The following is a 17,181-nucleotide window of genomic DNA, read 5'->3' as shown; positions in this document are numbered from 1 at the left end:
GCTATGTATACTGTATATATATATATATATATATATATATATATATATATATATATATATATATATATATATATATATATATATATAATTTTTATATAATAATAGTTTATTTTTTTTAAAGTAAGAGAAAAAGGAGACAGCTGAGGGGTGGGAACTATTGTTTAAATCTTTCTAATATAAGTGAAACAGGAACTTACACTAGTCAGCCATAACATTATGACCACTTAATATTGATTAGATCTCCATTTGCTAGTAAAACAGTAATGTCTTCTGTATCTGACAACTATCTATTGGCACAAGCATTAACCTTTTCCTTTGCTCCCCATGTGCATGAGTGAGCCTTGGCCACTCGTGACCCTGACGCCATATCACTGGTTTCATTTCTTAGATCACTTTTGGTATGTCCTGGTCACTACATCCTGGCAACATCCCACAGGAGCTGCAGGTTTGGAGTTGCTCTGACCCAGTTGTCTAGACATGACAACTTGGCCCTTCTAACAGTAGCTACATTTTTACAATGGCGGCTGAAAATGGGTGAGATACAGTTTACTAAGCAGCAAGCAAACCTTTTTTTTTCCAGAAGTTGATGTGCTTGAATCAGAAAAAAAATGGGCAAACATAAGGATTTGGGTGACTAGAGAACTGGGTCAGAGAAGCTCCAAAACTGCAGCTCTTGTGGACTGCAGTGATCAGGACATGCCAAAAGTGATCCAAGAAAGGAAAACTTGTGAACTGGTGACAGGGTCATGGATGGCCAAGGCTTACTCATGCACATTGGGAGTGAAGGTTGACAGGTTTAGTCCGATCCAAGTGTAGATCAAATGGATAAAAAGATTAATGCTGGTTGTGATAGAAAGGTGTCAAAGCACATACTGTAGGTCATTGCTGTTATTGTGACAAGGGATATAAGGCAGATGGTTATGATATTATGGCTGATCAGTGTATGTTCCCTCTCATTCTCGTGCACATGTAAACAAGTAAAAAATATAATGCTTTTTTTTTATGAATAAAAACTGAACTTTTGTGGTAGTTTATATCAGGACACTTGGACCATGCTGGAATTGGAAAATAAACAGTGCTGTGGTGGTAACGTGACTCCGCCGCAGCACACTATTCTGTCGCTGCTCGTTTTTCTATAACAGCACTCCCCATTGTGTTTCACTCTTTACTCAACACTTAGACACGAAGGTTTTCCTGTGACCATCAGCAGCATCAGTCAAAGTGAAACAGAGAGAGAGAGAGAGAGAAGGGGGAGGATATCTGAGGGTGGTTGTAGTGCTGTATTGGTGTTTCCTCCACCCTCCAGCCTCCAGCGGCAGCATCTGTAGGGCGCGCGCTCGAAGCTCACGGCGCTCTTCCATGCACACTACAGATCAGACACAGCACCGGCTCTCATCTCATCGGGATTTTCTCTCCTAAGCCTACTTGAATTCGTCCAGGTGAGTCAAGTCAAATGTTGTTGTTTTTTTCTGTCTTATAATTATCAGCAATTATTTATATTCAATCATTTCCTCCTATTTTGTAGTTTATCTAGATAAAAGCTCGTCTAAATTCTTTGAAGTTATTCGGCTGCGTTCAATTCCCTGGTGTATCAGAGGACGTTAAGAAAATTCTGAGAAGGAGAAAACGTGTGCCAAAATATGTGGACAGACACTTAGATTCACAGTGCAGATTTATTTATTTTTTATTTTTTGTTTTAGTCTGGTATCAATTTTCCACAAATGGACAATTTTTTTTAATTTTTTTTTGAGCTACCATTCATGAACTAGTGTGTCTTTAAAGTTGAAGCAAATGTTCAGGGTTGAATAACTGAATCAACTCGACACTGCGGGTGTTTGTTTAATGCTGGAGATTTTGCAGGGTGTAATTGATTTCACAGCGCTGTGTCTGTCTCTGTCTCTCTTACCAAACTAGTCCAGAACTAGCAGTCTATTTTTACTGCACTGCCATTAAGGTCTTGCACTCACACTCGCGCGTGCGCTCGCGTTTTAGCACTCACACCACGTCTGGACAATAGACTTTCAATGAGACCTTTTTTTTTTTGCGTGTGTGTGCGCGCGCGCGGGCGCGCATGTATACTATACAGTAGGCTAGCTGTGTCCGTTCGTTTGCGCGTGCATTTGTTTGTGTGAAGGTGACACTGTGACGTCACCTGCCGTATGTAAGCCGACACACTCTGGCCGTTGGCTTGCTGTGGATGAATGAATGAATGAATGAATAAATAAATGCTTGCACGCGAATAACGCGATGAGGCTCGCGGTGGTGTGCGCGGCGCTCGCGGCGCTCGCGTGCTGGCTCGGCGCGGACCTGTTCTCACTGCTCAGTGCGTTTGTTGCAGACGCGCTGCTCGGATCTGCCATGCCGGAAGCGGAGGGATCAGGCCGGACTCCGCAGGGTGTCCCTTACAGCGAACTGCCGCACATCGTCAACGCTGACGGTCAGCACCTGTTCTGCCGATACTGGGAACCTGAAGGACCGGCGAAGTGAGTGACGCACAACACAGTGTTGTGATAGCTAGCTACAGTATAAAACACATCCACTAGAAACTCCTGGGACAGGGGGCTGCGCGTGCACCATCTTCCTAACACCATAAACAGATTAGTGCACTCTCAGAAAGAAATGTATTAACAGCAAGATGGTTAATTTAACACCATATACTAGATATTTCCAACAAGAAACAACAATTTAGATATTTCCAACAGGAATTAGATGGGAAAAAAAGTGAAATAACTCACTGGGTGTTAATTAAACACTGGTGGTTAGCAAAGTCGCCTTGCACCTCCAGGGTCCAGGTTCGATTCCCGCCTCTGTGTCTGTGTGCATGGAGTTTGCATGTTGTCTTGGTGGGTTTTCTCTATTTCTTGTGTTCCCAAATTGCCCATACATAGTGTGTGAATGGGTGTGTGTGTGTGTGTGTGTCCTGCGACGGATTGGCATCCCGTCTAGTGTGTACCCCGCTCGTACCCTAAGTCTCCCATATACAGCATAAAGCAGCATAGACGATGAGTGGGTGAGTGAGTGAGGTAGCTCTGTACAAAACTGTCCTTAATGTTGCAGTGCAAGTTTGTTTCTTTCTTTATCTTTCACACACCCCACACACCTAATTTAAAGTTTTACTTCTGTGAAGAGCCTTAAAATACTAGATTTGTCTTTTCTCATTCATGCATTTTAACAGGCTCAGATATCGGCCTGATCCATATTTCTGATCATTATCCAAGTGCATCATGGGTATTCTATACCTGCTAGGGTTCCTCCATTAGATGCAAACCCATATACACTAGATATTATCTACTACATTGTCAGACACAGCAGTAGAACAGCAAAACTCTGCACAATAAAATCCTACACTGTACACTGTATGCTAGTGAATAAGGTTTGGATGCTGTCAGGGGCTAATGATGAAGTGGCAAGCAAAGAACAACATTCCCCTTAACCCTATAAGAGACTTGGTTTTGTTCAACCCATGCTGCACTCAGCAGTAACAACAAGCGCGTAAACATTATAAAGAGAAAGAGCTAAAGACCAACCAACTATTTTAAGTTTCAAAAATAAAATACACACAGAATTTCTTCCCAACAGAAGGTGCTATTTACTAATACTAATAAAACATCATAACATACTAATAAACAGGAACTGATACATTACAAATAGACTGATACATTACAAATTTAATGCATTTATAGAACACATTAATTTTAAATTGGGGGGGGGGGGGGGGGGGCATTTCCTTAGACAACCCGTACATGGGTGTAGATCTCAACCCGACCAAAGTTGAACCCAAAGTTCCACCCCTGGACCACTCATATCAGGATAGAAATGTTTGCCAGGACTTTTTAGTTTGAAATGACAGGAATGCGATGGTGCATAAAGTAACCACTATTTACAGCAGTTACACAATCATACGATTTAGCATCTCAGCTGTAACAGTAAAAAGATAGAATCATTTTCCAAAAACAGGAATCCGAGGCAACAGCGGGGACAGGCTCGCCGAAACTGAATAGTTGAACAGTTTCCATCCTTTAACCGCGCTGCTCCTGATTCAACTGAGCCATTTTACCGGCTGATTACATCACTGCACGAATGAGCAGGGTTACAGGAATTCCTGCTAAGTAGCTGGAAGGTGAATGACATACTGTAAATGTGTTAATATTATATATATATATAGATATGTGCATATTGAAATAGTATGTGGTAATACATGATTATATCCTGTGATATATTTTATTACCTATAAGAAGCAATAATTAATAGCATTCCTGTTCCGTATTGTTTCACTAGAGAGGTTGATTGTTTTTTTTTTTTTTTTCTTTTTTTTCCAGTCAATTTTGGATGAGTTCATCATTGTTGTTTTATAGTGCCAGGAGAAAGTATGTGCCAGAACTCACTGGTTATCTGGGATAGCTGTGCATTGTGATGCTTAGTCAGGGCTGCCAGATTGAATGGACAGTTTCCAGCTCACTACAAACCAGGCCAGAAATGTACCATCGCTAAATTCTATGTCAAAGGCAGTTGTTCCTTGCTTAGGACATTTAAAATAATCAAATTGGAAGAAAAAGCACATCGTTGTACTCATGTGATTCTCTTTACTCTAGAGGGTCAGCCAAGCCCGAGGAAGGAAATTGATTATTATTTTTCTGGATAATTTATTTAAACAACTTTTTTGCTTATATGATATCTTCAGATATATGAAACAGACTTGTTTATAACGCATCATGTTTATTTATAAAAAGAAAAAGATTTTATTCGGCGCTTAGTGCCGAGGTGGTTGTGTAAAATAGTTTTCTTGACACTTTAGTGAACTTTTCTCAAAATAGGATCTGTTCAGAGCCATATGCTTTTCAATCTTGTGACACCTCTGCACAGCATGAGATATGTGCACACACAAACACATGGTAATCTCAGTACTAAAACCCACACTCACGAGAAACTTTAAGTAAAAGTAAAACCCATTGCCATATGTGTGTGTGTGTGTGTGTGTAAGAGAAAGAGACATCGGAATAACCCACAGACCCCTAATTATAGTCTCTATCAAACCCATCAAAGGTCAAACGTACACTCCAACTCAAACCGCGTGTTTGTGTGTGTGTGTGAGTCACCTGTGTGTTTTTTTGCTGTCCCTGTAGACTGTTGTAGTACTTCCCCTTTTGAGCACATGCACTCATACTTGAGCAACACTTTGAGTTGGCGTTTATGTGTGACACGAAGTGTGTATGCGTGACACTCTCTGCCGTAACTTCATTATTACATTCACATCGCGCTTGCAGGTTAATCTGGAGCTCCCACGAGCAGCACCAAATGTGTGTGCATGGGTGTTTGTGAGTGTGTATGGGTGTGTGTGTGGGTATGGGTGTAAATGTGATCATGTCTCATGCTTGCACTAACTCTTTCCTGCTGTTTCCGCGGCAACAATTCAGCCTCCTGTCTCTGTGGCACAACCCCGGGGATGTGCTGTAACCTAAGTAACCACCTCACCCTACCTTTGTCAGGCTAATTTAATGACATGCTAGTGACCGTAGGTCACTGTCACCGCTGACCACATGTGTGTACGTGTGTGTGTGTGCGCGCATTCCTTTCTGCGATAATCTAGCTAAGATGTGTTTGTTTTGGAAACAATTCAGCTTTTCAGCCTCAAGTTTTAATGTGCTAATGGTCTCTTGCATGCATGCATGTGCCACATATCTCACACGTCTCAAGACGATCTAAAGAGCAGAGTTTAGTGTACACACAGTACTGTAGATCACACAGCTCAGAGGGTTAGGTGCATGTGGAACCTGTAGGTCCAGGCCAGGTATTTCTGTATATACCTGTTTCATTTACTTCACACATACTCATACACAGACAAGAAAGAAGTAAGTCTACAGTCAGAGTTTTATGATAAAATGCATGCACCAATTTATTTTTTTTTGCAGCAAGTAAGGTTTAGCTATTAATGCATTATAAATACTTTGTTGACTTTGCATAGAGTGACAAATTGACCGGGTCGTGACTGTTGATGTCTTGACTATTTTAGTTTTTTTTAAGCAATATCACACTCGAGGTCATATTGTTGTTCTGAATATCAGCACGGCTGTGATACGGTTGTATACATACTGTATATCTATTCACATAAGGTATCGCAGCCGTGCTGATATTTAGCACAACAGCACAGCCTCAAGTGGAATATTGCTTTTATATAACAGTTCCACAAATATTTAACAGTTCCACAAATGTAATTTTAATTTTATTTAAACAGTTATTTTGCTAGCACATAGCTCGTCACGACTGGCCAAACTAACTTGCAACTAGCAGAGCTGGTGGCCGACAGTTACAGTAGCAACCAACAATTAGTGTAATTAACGGGGGTCAGGTACGGCAGGTACTTTGTAGCCACAAAAGTAGAATAAACCATGAAAGGCACAGTCCCTCCTTAGATTAACTGACAATCCAGCCTCTTTGAATATCAATTATAGTCAGTAAAAAGATTTTTTTTGTATTTTTATTTCTCGACAAACTTAAACATGGGTATATTCAGATCTGTTTTCCTTTAGCTGTGAAATGTTCAGGTTTGTTTAAAACTGGTCCCTGATCCCAAGGTCACTGCTGCCAGAGATCAGAGGTGCCTCTTTCTAGGAAAAAAGAGTGTATGTGTGTGTGTGTGTGTGTGTGTGTGTGTGTTCGTGTGTCTGTATCTGTGTGACCATGCTGTGTTCCATTATTGGTTAGGAGTCCCAGGGTTCTGCCGCTTATGAGTGCTAGAAATTAATTTATGTGTGACCTGTGCACCACAGTGGTAACTAAAAACTGTGTGTCGTTTTTTTTATTAATGCTCAGAGCTAAATTAAACCTAGATAGACAGTATAGTCAGCTGGAATTATTGGTACCCCTAAAGAAAAACAATATATAAAATAAAAATGACTAATTCATTATTCATATTGTTTACACTGTGTAGTGTCACAGGGGGCCTGGAGCCTACCCCAGTGAGCGCAGGGCACAAGGCGGGGGACATATCAAGTGGGGTGCCAAGTCGTCACAGGACAAAAGGACACACACACACACACACACACACACCTAATTATCCACCATGGGCAATTTCCGGCTGCACTGCATGTTCTTAGACTTTTCGGTAAACCAGAGTACCTGGAGGGAACACATCAAACCTGGGAAGAACATGCAAACTCCATGCACACAGGCCAAAGGCAAAAATTGAACCACCAACTTTGGAATTATGAGGCCACTGAGACACCATGCCATCAAAATTGCGACTCACAAATGATGTCATTAACAGAATATTCACATAGACTCAATTCAATCAATTTTGCTTCTCCCCGAAATATTTTAAACAAAAACTATTTCTGTTAATTTCATATTTAGAATTTTTTTTTTTTTTTAATCTTGACGCCTCCACATCCAAAACGGAAAAGTCTTACTGGAAAAAAAAAAAAGGAATTTTCTTGTCATTATTTTAAATCTCCAGGACCACTTGTTCTTTTTTTCCCCAGTGATAAAGGCCAGCTCATAATAAAACCTATTCTCAAACTTGAATGTATTGAAAACCCAAAGCACTTTCTACACAAAAGAAACAGGTGGTTGTTTGATTCATGTAAAAATCATTTCAGGTTTTAGCTCTACATGGTGCTCGTGATTTATTTTCCAGAGTGTTACTTTGGGGAGAAAAGTACATTACACTGCAAGCCTTGAAGCTGAAAAAAAGGAAGCATTAAGATTTTATTCATGTCTTGACAGCGTGGGATGTCGAAAAAAAAAAAAAAAAAAACATCTATTTGGGTCAGTGAAACTGGTGAACGCTTAGAATTCAAGCTGTATTTGGTTTGTATGTCCCATTTTCTCATGAAGAGAGATGAAATTGCAAGCAATTCAGACTGAGGCTGTTTCAGTGTGTTGAGCGCTCAGACACCTGCTCCGGGTCTTATACGGTAGGAGGCGAGCCCGAGACGAAGGATATAGGTAAAAGTTTACCAGGCAAGAGACATGCGGTTAGACTGGCAATGATTGACAGATGGTCCGATAGATACGGAGGACAGTGAACTTGTGAAATGGCACAAAAACAAGAGTCTGAGTTAAAAATAAATAAATAACTGGGTGCATGAACGTTTGCCCTTATAGTTAACATGAGTGTATAATAATGATACTGTTTTACAGAATATACAGTAGAGCGACCGAGCACACATAAAGGATTTCTTTATGCTCTCTGATGCAGTGCTTATTATGAAATATTTCATTACTGAGAGCGGGAGAGGGAGAGAGAGAGATGGAATGTTAATCCAGCTTCATTAGCTCTGAACTCTGTCCTACTTTCCTCTCATTATCTTGCTTTTTTTTCATACTTTCTTTCTGTCTCTCTTCCTCTCTCCTCCATCCTTAAACCTAATGAAGAGGGTCTTTGTGAGAAGATGCTATTCTCAGACTACAGCCGTTTATAAGTGTGAATAGTTTCTACTCAACTGTGGTGTGTGTGTGTGTGTGTGTGTGTGTGTGTGTGTGTGTGTGTGTGTGTCCGCAGTATGCCCCTAAGGGGTGTAGATTGCCATCTGCAATGCTTAATATGTTCTTTATGACTGCCTAAAAAAAAGAGAGATGCTTTACACACCATGCATTCTGACACTCGAATGTGCAAGATGGGCAGAAAATGCAGAAGCGAACACTGATTTTTCAGAACTGCCATGCAATTAAGTCAATTTGCACAGCACAGCATGTTCACTGACGTTTAGTTTAACCAAAGAAATGAGATTTTTGCCTCATTTTCCCACAGTGGAGCCACCACCAATACCCATCCAATCCTCTCTAATGTGTGCTAGTTACACAATCTGGGAGGGGAAAAAATGCCAACACTCACTACAACTTCTTGTCGACCATTTTTTTCTCATGGGTCATTTTATAGAGCGGCTTAAGAAGTGCTTAAAGGAACGCGTGATCTGCTCTATTCCAACCAAGTTCTTTGTGAGAAGCCTGAGATTCTTAACTAGCATCATTTAGATTAACGTAGGAGACACAGTGAACCCTGAGGGATCCCGCTCTGTAGTAACAGCCAATTAGTGTGCACTTAAGAAAACAGTTTTACAAAGCTGAAGTATGTGTTGTAGCATGTCAAAACTGGTGGCACTTATGCAGACAAGAGATGTCAGATGAATAAAGAAGACGCGTGATTAGTCTAGATAGGGTTAGCTGTCTAAAGTAAGCTTGGTATTTAAAATGTATTATTATTATTATTATTATTATTATTACATTGTAAAGTAGCGACAAATTTCAAGTCCCACTATGTGCCATTACCCTTTGTTGCTACAAAATCTAAGATCGAAGTACACTTCATCCCAAAGTTAGGGTATCTTTGAGCAGTGCGAACACTCTGGGACAGCAGTGTGTATGGAGGCATGGATTGGATTAGTGTCCTGTGCTCAGATCTATTTGCAAAGGTGGTCTTAAAATAATGTGACAAGGTTCAAAAGACATAAAGATCAGAGAATCTTACAAGAATAAAGACAAAGGCCATGTAGATATGCAAGTGTACTCGGGTACAAAACAACATTATTAATGTCAGAGCTGACCAGCAGGGGAGTCGGGGAGAGGCACGATATCAAGCAAATGTATTTGAAATATAAGTGACACGTGACTATATCGGAAAATTACAACATTGACATGACAGGTGTGTATCACTTCAGTTATTTGATTTTGTATAGGAAAGTAAATATAATGTGTATAATCAAATTAAAGTGCTTATACTGTATATACATAAAACTGCTGCCAGGATTTTCCTTACACGACGATCTTAGTCTTACTTTAACTAAAAAAAAAAAAAACAAAGCTGTGAATTTGATCTTGGTGTGGTAGACATTTTAGAACGACATTTTTTCGTTCTCACACACACCTCCTACTAGCCAGCTCCTTTGTTTGGCTATGTTGCAAATCAGGTACCCAAAAAACCTGCTTGTTTATTACGGATCGAGTTAGACTGCAGCGCACCAAACAAAGAATGCAAAGAATTCTTATAGAATGCACAGACTCTCCGTAATGCACATGCAAGAATACCAATAACCCTCACACATATCCACACTGTGTATGTGTGTGTGTGTGTGTGTGTGTGTGTGTGTGTAGTTTAGTAGGTCAGAATCGGATTAGAAAGCCTGAGTCGCTGCAGAATGGTGAAAACCACAAAACAGAGTGGGCAAGGAGGACAGAGGGTGCTCTGTTTATGCGTGTGTGTGTGTGTGTGTGTGTGTGTGTCTGTTCCTCTGAAGAGACAGTCCTAAACTATATCTAAAAGAAGCGATTCCCAGTTTTCTGAGTAGAAAAGAGAGAGTGGGCACAGAACAGAAAGCAAAACAAAGTATGAAAGTGTGTGTGTGTGTGTGTGTGTGTGTGCGTGTGTGCGTGTGTGCGAGAGATAGAGTGAGAACGTGTGTGAGCGCCAGATCTGATACAGAACAGACGGCTGGACAAACACCCATGTTTGGTAGAGAATCTTTTTTGTCAGGATGCCATTAGGCACCCGAATCGGAGTTCATAACGACTGAGACGACCCACTTAATTAGTCTGCATGAGAGTAAATGTTAGTAAATATTAGTAAATGTTTTTCTTTCATAGAACATTAGATTTCAAGTTAATGTGCCATTACTAAACAGACTGTTAGTACACTGGCCCCAATGTTTGTCCGCGAGCATTGCATTAGCGAAAGTGTCTGTATAGATTTATTTATTTTTTGCTAAGTATGCTGTAGGTCGAGTGTGTTTACAATACATAGAGATGATAAATTAATGGAAAAAACTCTGTGGCACACAATACTATGCATGGAATCTACTTTATTTTGCCTCCACGGTTCGAGGTCACTTTGTCCCCTACCTGCAAATCAATAGAAAGTTCCCAGCTTTATCCTCGGAAGTGAGTGGTCTCTTCCAGGACAACCCCCACCCCCACATACAAGACAAGGGCTCACTGAATGATTGATGAGTTGGAAAATTATATCAGTCATATTCTGTAGCCTCTGCAGCCACTCGTTCTTTAGTCTATTCTCCCGAGACGCGGACTCTCCTGTTGTGTATGTTACAATTGTTCCTCACTCTTTATAAGCAGTGATTAGCACTGTGGCCGCGCACCTCCAGGGTCAAGGGTTCGAGTCCCGGGTCTGTGTGCGTAGGGTTTGTTTGTTTTCCTCGTTTTCACCCACAGTTCAAAGACATGCAGATTAGGCTAAGTGGTGTTTCCAAGTTACCCGTTGTGTGAGTGCGTGTCTATATGCTTGTGTGCCGTGCACAACATATTTCCCAATGTTGAATTAACATATCAGTCCAATGTGACGCCAATTAACTCTGAAAGTGTTTTTTCTTGTATGATGGACTGGCACCCAATCCAGCATGTACCGCGCTTTGTGCCCTGAGTCGCTGGAATACAGTAGGTTCGAGGCCCCCTGTGACCCTGTATGGTGAGAAAATATCATATCCTCCTGTGGTCTAAAGACGCTATGAAATGTCATAGTTAATCAAAGGGTATTGCTGTGTCTCTCTTACCAGGAGAGATGTCTGTAGTTTCAGTGACAGTTTCTTACAGGCTCGGGAGGACCTTGCTCAGGGGCCCAACAGCTCAGTAGCACTGAAGCTAGAACTGGGGACCTTCTGATCAGCAGTCCAACACCTTAACCCCTGAGCCACCCCGCCTCTATATATATTTAACCAAAACAACAAGATTTTTTTCCCTTTGTTGTCTTTCCTTAACTACTTCATATCAAGATCTGGACATCGCTGATTTGATTCCCTGGTGATGCTGTAGCCTTCCGCAGTCGAGGGCCTAGAGAGAGCAAATTGGCCGACCTCTCTCAGAGGGGTGGGATGGAAGGCACTTAGTACTCTCACGTCAATTATGGCTCTACTGCCAGTCAGGGGTGCCTGTGAGCTTGCGCAAGCGGAAGTAGTGAATAGCGCTGTCCTCCGAGTGTGTTACGCCGCCCCCAACGGTGCGTGAGCGAGCATCGAAAAGAACAGGAATACTGTAATTAATATGGAGATATGTATATGCCACCTATCAGCCAATTTCGGCTACTGAAGGGTGTGGACTCAGACTTATGCTCTTCTGATGAATGCTTGTCTGTTGCACCAATCAAGAGTAAAATGACAAACAGAATTAGATTTTAAATGCTTGTAGTAAAACATTTCGCATTCCACTACTTTTCATCTCTAACATGGTTATGCCAGTCTCCTGCAGTTTTGTAAAACTTAAGCGTTGCCTGTTATTAACTGCAGAATGTTTCTGTGTATCAGGGCGCTGGTGTTTGTGGTACACGGGGCCGGAGAGCACTGCAGCCTGTACGATGACGTCGCTCACATCCTGACCCAACACTCCTTGTATGTGTTCGCCCATGACCATGGTGAGTGACATCCTGCCAACCAGCCAAAAATGATCGCATGCACACATTTATGGAACGGCCTAATCCTAATATTTTTTTCCCCCTACAGTTAGCGTGTATGGAAGTAGAGCTCTATTATGAGTGTGAATCACTTGAGCGGGCAGAGTATTGAAGAAAGAGGAGCAAATCACACAGCTGTATTTGATTGATTATATGCTGTTCTGCACTTGACGTGCCTGTCATGATTCATGCTTGGAGATATGCTGCCAATGCATGCACACACATACACACACACTCATAAACACACAGTCAAAAACACAAATTCACAGCTATACAAAACCGAATCAATGTGAAGTGTCAGAAGAGTAGAAAGAGAAAGGGGGAGAGGACAATAAAACAGAGAGGACAAGGGAGAAAACAAGAGAATGTAGGGATGAAAGATGAAAAGGGAAAGAGGGGGTGAAGCATATCGAGGGAAAATATCAAGCGTACGTGCCCAGAATATTTTAAATGTCACTTGATGTTGGAGTGCCATGGTAACTAATGATTCACACAACAAAACCACGTTCCAAGATAGAGGTGTGTGTGTGTGTGTGTGTGTGTGTGTGTGTGTGTTGGAGAGAGAAAGAGAGAGAGAGACATTACTGAAACATGGTGTGTCGGGTCTCTCTCTACGTAGACACCTTTATGGAAAATTATAGGAGGTTCCATTAGACTAGCAATTTTCCTCTGAGTAGGTTTCACTTCACCCTCTCTTACACTTCCACCCTCTTTTCTTCTCTCTCATTGTTCATTTCGGCGTCTGTTCCTTCGCTTCTTCTCAGTTATATTATTAACGTGTGGGTGTTTGTCACAGCCGAGAGAAATTTTTTTTCCATCCTCTTAATTTCACTTAATTCGCCCCAATAATTTTTTTGCGATTAACGGTCTCTCTTTCCTTTGTTCCCGCAGTGGGCCACGGGCAGAGCGAAGGGGAGAGGATGAATATTAAAAACTTCCAAATCTACATCAGAGACTGTCTGCAGCATGTCGACCTGATAAGAGCGCGCTACCCCAACCTGCCCATCTTCATTCTCGGCCACTCGATGGTGAGATACACGTAGCGCACCTAGCCACCTGCATTTTTTGTTAAAAGATCTTGACTTTTGTTCTTGATGCCCTTGGTGACATGGCAGACAGTGCTGCCACCTCACAGCTTCAGGGTCGCTTCAGCGCTCCTGATTTCAGGTTATACTGTAGTTTGGAGATTTCCATGTTCTCCCTGTGTTCATTCGGCTCGGCTCCTATTAATGCATAAGGTGGATTGAGTCTGAATTTCTTAAAGGCATGAGGTAGATCCTGTAATAAAATGACATCCCATCCAGGGTGAATTCCTACTGTGTACTCAGTGTTTCCAAGCTTAACCATGACCTATGTTAAGACCCTAAGTCTGAAATATACACTAAACACCCATACAATTTTGATAATTCACCTAATATTGAGTAGGTCCCCCTTCGCCACCAGGACAGTAATGATCTGTGTGATCCGACACCTTTCTATTTGAATTAGATCGAACTACACGGGCCAGACTTTGCTTTCCATGTGCATCAGCCAGCAGTGGTTCTCCGGACATACCAAAAATCATCCAAGGAAGGGTGATGGGTGGACAAGACGAAGGCTTTTCCCTGAAGTCCAATCCAAAGTGTCAAAAGTAGGACCAACTCAATATTAGGCAAATGGTCATAATGTTATGGGTGATCGGTGTATGTTTCAGTTCAAACGTCAGCATGTCTGTTTCTTTTGCACTGTAATATGGCAAAAACCTTCAGCTAAAATATGCTTTAATACCCTATATTATTCTGTACAATAAGCTTTATATTTCATATGTACAGCTTACACATACTATATATGGTTATTTAGCAATAAAAGGCAGCCAAAGAGAAAACAAATACATAAGAGCTCAGCACACAAAGCCTTCATAATGTATAATGGGACTCCCTTCTGACTCAAAATTGAACCTGGTTACTACACCATTTTTATTTGAGATGTCTTAACCGCTCAGAATACTTAAGGGTAAGTAAATTCTTTTTGTGTGATTTGTGAAGTAACTTATTCTTTATGCATGTATACATAATGCAGTCTTGAGGCTTTTTTTTTTTTTGCTCTTTGTCTGAGCTCTAGGTCCTGTTTTATCCAACGGCTTATTCTGCTTTTTCACACTGGCATTTTGTGTTTATGAATATGGATTAGTCTTTGTGTCAGCTTGTGGTTTAACATTGGCCACAGACTTCGATTATGACGGTTGTTTTTCCCCATAATGAGCGCTGTTTAAGGATGCAGTTTGGTTCTGCCTGTGTAAAACTGTTAAAAGTTATATTTGCTAGTATGAAAAACATATGAGTAAAAGAGGCCAAGAAAGTCAAACTTCATGCTATGCATGATATTATTGATATTTTGGAAAAAAATGCTTTGAGCACCCTCTCGCACCCTCTTGCATCCCTTCCTACTTTATCAGCTATGGTTATATAAGTTAAAGGATGAGATTGGCGCGTGCTGGACTTGTGGAGAAATTGTGAAAAATTTACAGCTGCTAGCAAGGACCGCACAAAGGATCATTGGCAACTCTCTTCCCTTCATGGAGACTTTGTACCCTGATTGCTGTTTAAACAAAGCACAAATCATCCTCACGGACCTTCATCATCCACAAGACACTTTGTTCAGGTGGCAAATTACAGGACATGATCTTATCAAAAGTTACTTTCTGAAACCAAAGTGTCCAAACTGCCCGTCCACCTCCACTGTGATTGGCCAGTACATTGGCACGTGCTGCGTGCAAACAGAGATTTCGGAGGCGACAGATGACTCTGATGACATTGAGATGCCTGAGTATGCTGTACCTTTTCAAGTGGACTCACCACAGCACAGTACACTAATCCATTCCCAGGCGTGATACGTGAGTGTTCGTGTTATGCAAACATACCAACGTAACTCTTGTCCTGGCCCAAGACCGTAGTGAGAGAGTACCCAGAGACATGTGTTTGCCAATGATCTTTGGAGTTAATGGCCCATGTATACTTCCATCAGAACTGGTTTCTGATCCCTTCAGAGCAATAGATATGCACTATGGGACGGCACAGCACTAAAAACGGAAAAACTAATGGTTGCAACAACACCCTTAGTATTTCGCACCATCTAGGCTGCCAATAAGTGCAAACATAACAAATGCAAGGACTTCACTGTCATTGAACTTTCTGTCACTGTATTTATCTTAATGGCTAAAAATGTCAAAAAGTGAATTTTGCTCAATAGGTTTTCTCAATAGCACAGCACTGTTAGTTTCTTTACAGTCCTTAAAGTTTTTAAGACACACTAAAACAGTAGTCCTTCATTTTCCCCTTGAACATTTGGACTCAAATTAAAACAGCTATACACGCCTGCTGTTCCTGGACTACAGCTCAGTCTTGAACACAGTGCAGCCAGAAAAAGTTTTTGGTGAAAGTAGCAGATGTTGGGCTGCCCACTTCTTCTACTTGTAGCTGGATACTGGACTTTTTACCAGACAAGACTACATGTGGTGCGGGTGGAAAACAGGATGTTGCCTGAGCGCACACTGAGAACAGAAACACCAAAGGCTGCTGTTTGTGTCCAAAACCGTTCTCACTGTATTCACATGACTCATCAGTATATAAATCACTGTATACGCACATCCTCAAAGACAATAGTTTCTTATTTAAATTCACAGTTGACACAACCGTCCTCGGGCTTATCAGCAACAACAATGAGGCTCCATACAGAAAACTGGTGGAGAACATCACCATCTTTGGGCAAGAGAACAAACTGGGCCCGGACACAGGAAAAACCAAACAGCTCATTCCAAACTTCAGGAAATGGCTCCCACTCTGCAGCTCCTGACAAGTTGTAAGTGGGACTGAAGTGGAACAGGTGGAGGGTTTCAAGTTCATAGGCTTATACAGTACATCTTCTGATATCTTATGTGGTCCACTAACACCACAGCCAAGGAGAAAAAGACACAACAGGGATCTGTTCAATTAGGGGGGTGATAAAAAGTTGGACCGAGACACCACCAACTCCATATGCTTGTGGAGAACGTCTGGACTAGAGGAACCACTGTGTTGTTTGGCAACACCACAAACAGAAAAATGAAAAATTTACAGCTGGTAGGGAGGACAACACAAAGGATCATTGGCAACTTTCCTCCCTACATGAAGACTTTGTACACTGATTGCTGTTTGAACAAAGCTCGAACCATCCTCAGGGACCTCCATCATCCACAAGACTTTTTGTTCAGATGGAAAAATACAGGACATGATCTTATCAAAAGTTACTTTCTGAAACCAAAGTGTCCAAACTGCCCGTCCACCTCCACTGTGATTGGCCAGTAGAGGCGGAGGAACATACTGGGGTGGGGAGGGGCGGAAACCATTCACTGCTCTGACAGCATGTCTCAAGCCCTCTTCTGAAATGCACTTGTTAAAGAAAGTGGTGGCTGTAGCAAATCTATTGAGTGAACTCTCTTTCTTATAATGAGGAGGAAGCTTTGTTCTCTTTAAACCATGCTTACCAAACAGTAACCCTATTCTAGTGCCTAGGTAGTGGAGACAGATGCTACATTATTACATTTTCATATTATATGTTATTGAGCAGATAGATGAATATTATATTACCCTACTGTACATTGTGTTTATTTTCATTCCTTCATCATTGAATAAGTTGGTAGTTTTTTTTAAATAAACATACAGTATATGGGCTCAGGATTGTGCAATTTTATTTTATCTTTATCAACTAGTCACATAGACAAAGAAATAGCACAGATACACATCATCACATGTTTTTATGGTTATTTTGTTTGT

At 41.3% G+C, this 17,181-nt stretch overlaps 1 protein-coding gene across 2 annotated transcripts in view; it reads left to right on the top strand.

Moving 5' to 3' along the window:
* The first annotated feature begins 1,232 nt into the window (after positions 1-1,232).
* mgll (monoglyceride lipase) overlaps positions 1,233-17,181 on the top strand; it is a 28,947-nt gene continuing 12,998 nt past the window's right edge. The window contains exons 1-4 of one of the 2 annotated variants that reach the window (XM_053504877.1): positions 1,233-1,439; positions 2,339-2,483; positions 12,246-12,352; positions 13,283-13,419. In XM_053504877.1, coding sequence (XP_053360852.1) covers positions 2,359-2,483; positions 12,246-12,352; positions 13,283-13,419 — 369 coding nt within the window. In that variant the 5' untranslated portion in view covers positions 1,233-1,439; positions 2,339-2,358. Of the gene's footprint in view, positions 1,440-2,175; positions 2,484-12,245; positions 12,353-13,282; positions 13,420-17,181 lie in introns of those variants that run through there. The other variant, XM_053504876.1, reaches the window with a different exon arrangement.

The sequence above is a fragment of the Clarias gariepinus genome, chromosome 9 (genome assembly GCF_024256425.1).
Source record: "Clarias gariepinus isolate MV-2021 ecotype Netherlands chromosome 9, CGAR_prim_01v2, whole genome shotgun sequence".
In the NCBI taxonomy this organism is placed as follows: Eukaryota; Metazoa; Chordata; class Actinopteri; order Siluriformes; family Clariidae; genus Clarias; species Clarias gariepinus.
Note: the sequence above shows the minus strand (reverse complement) of the source record. Positions and strands in the feature narration are given on the sequence as shown.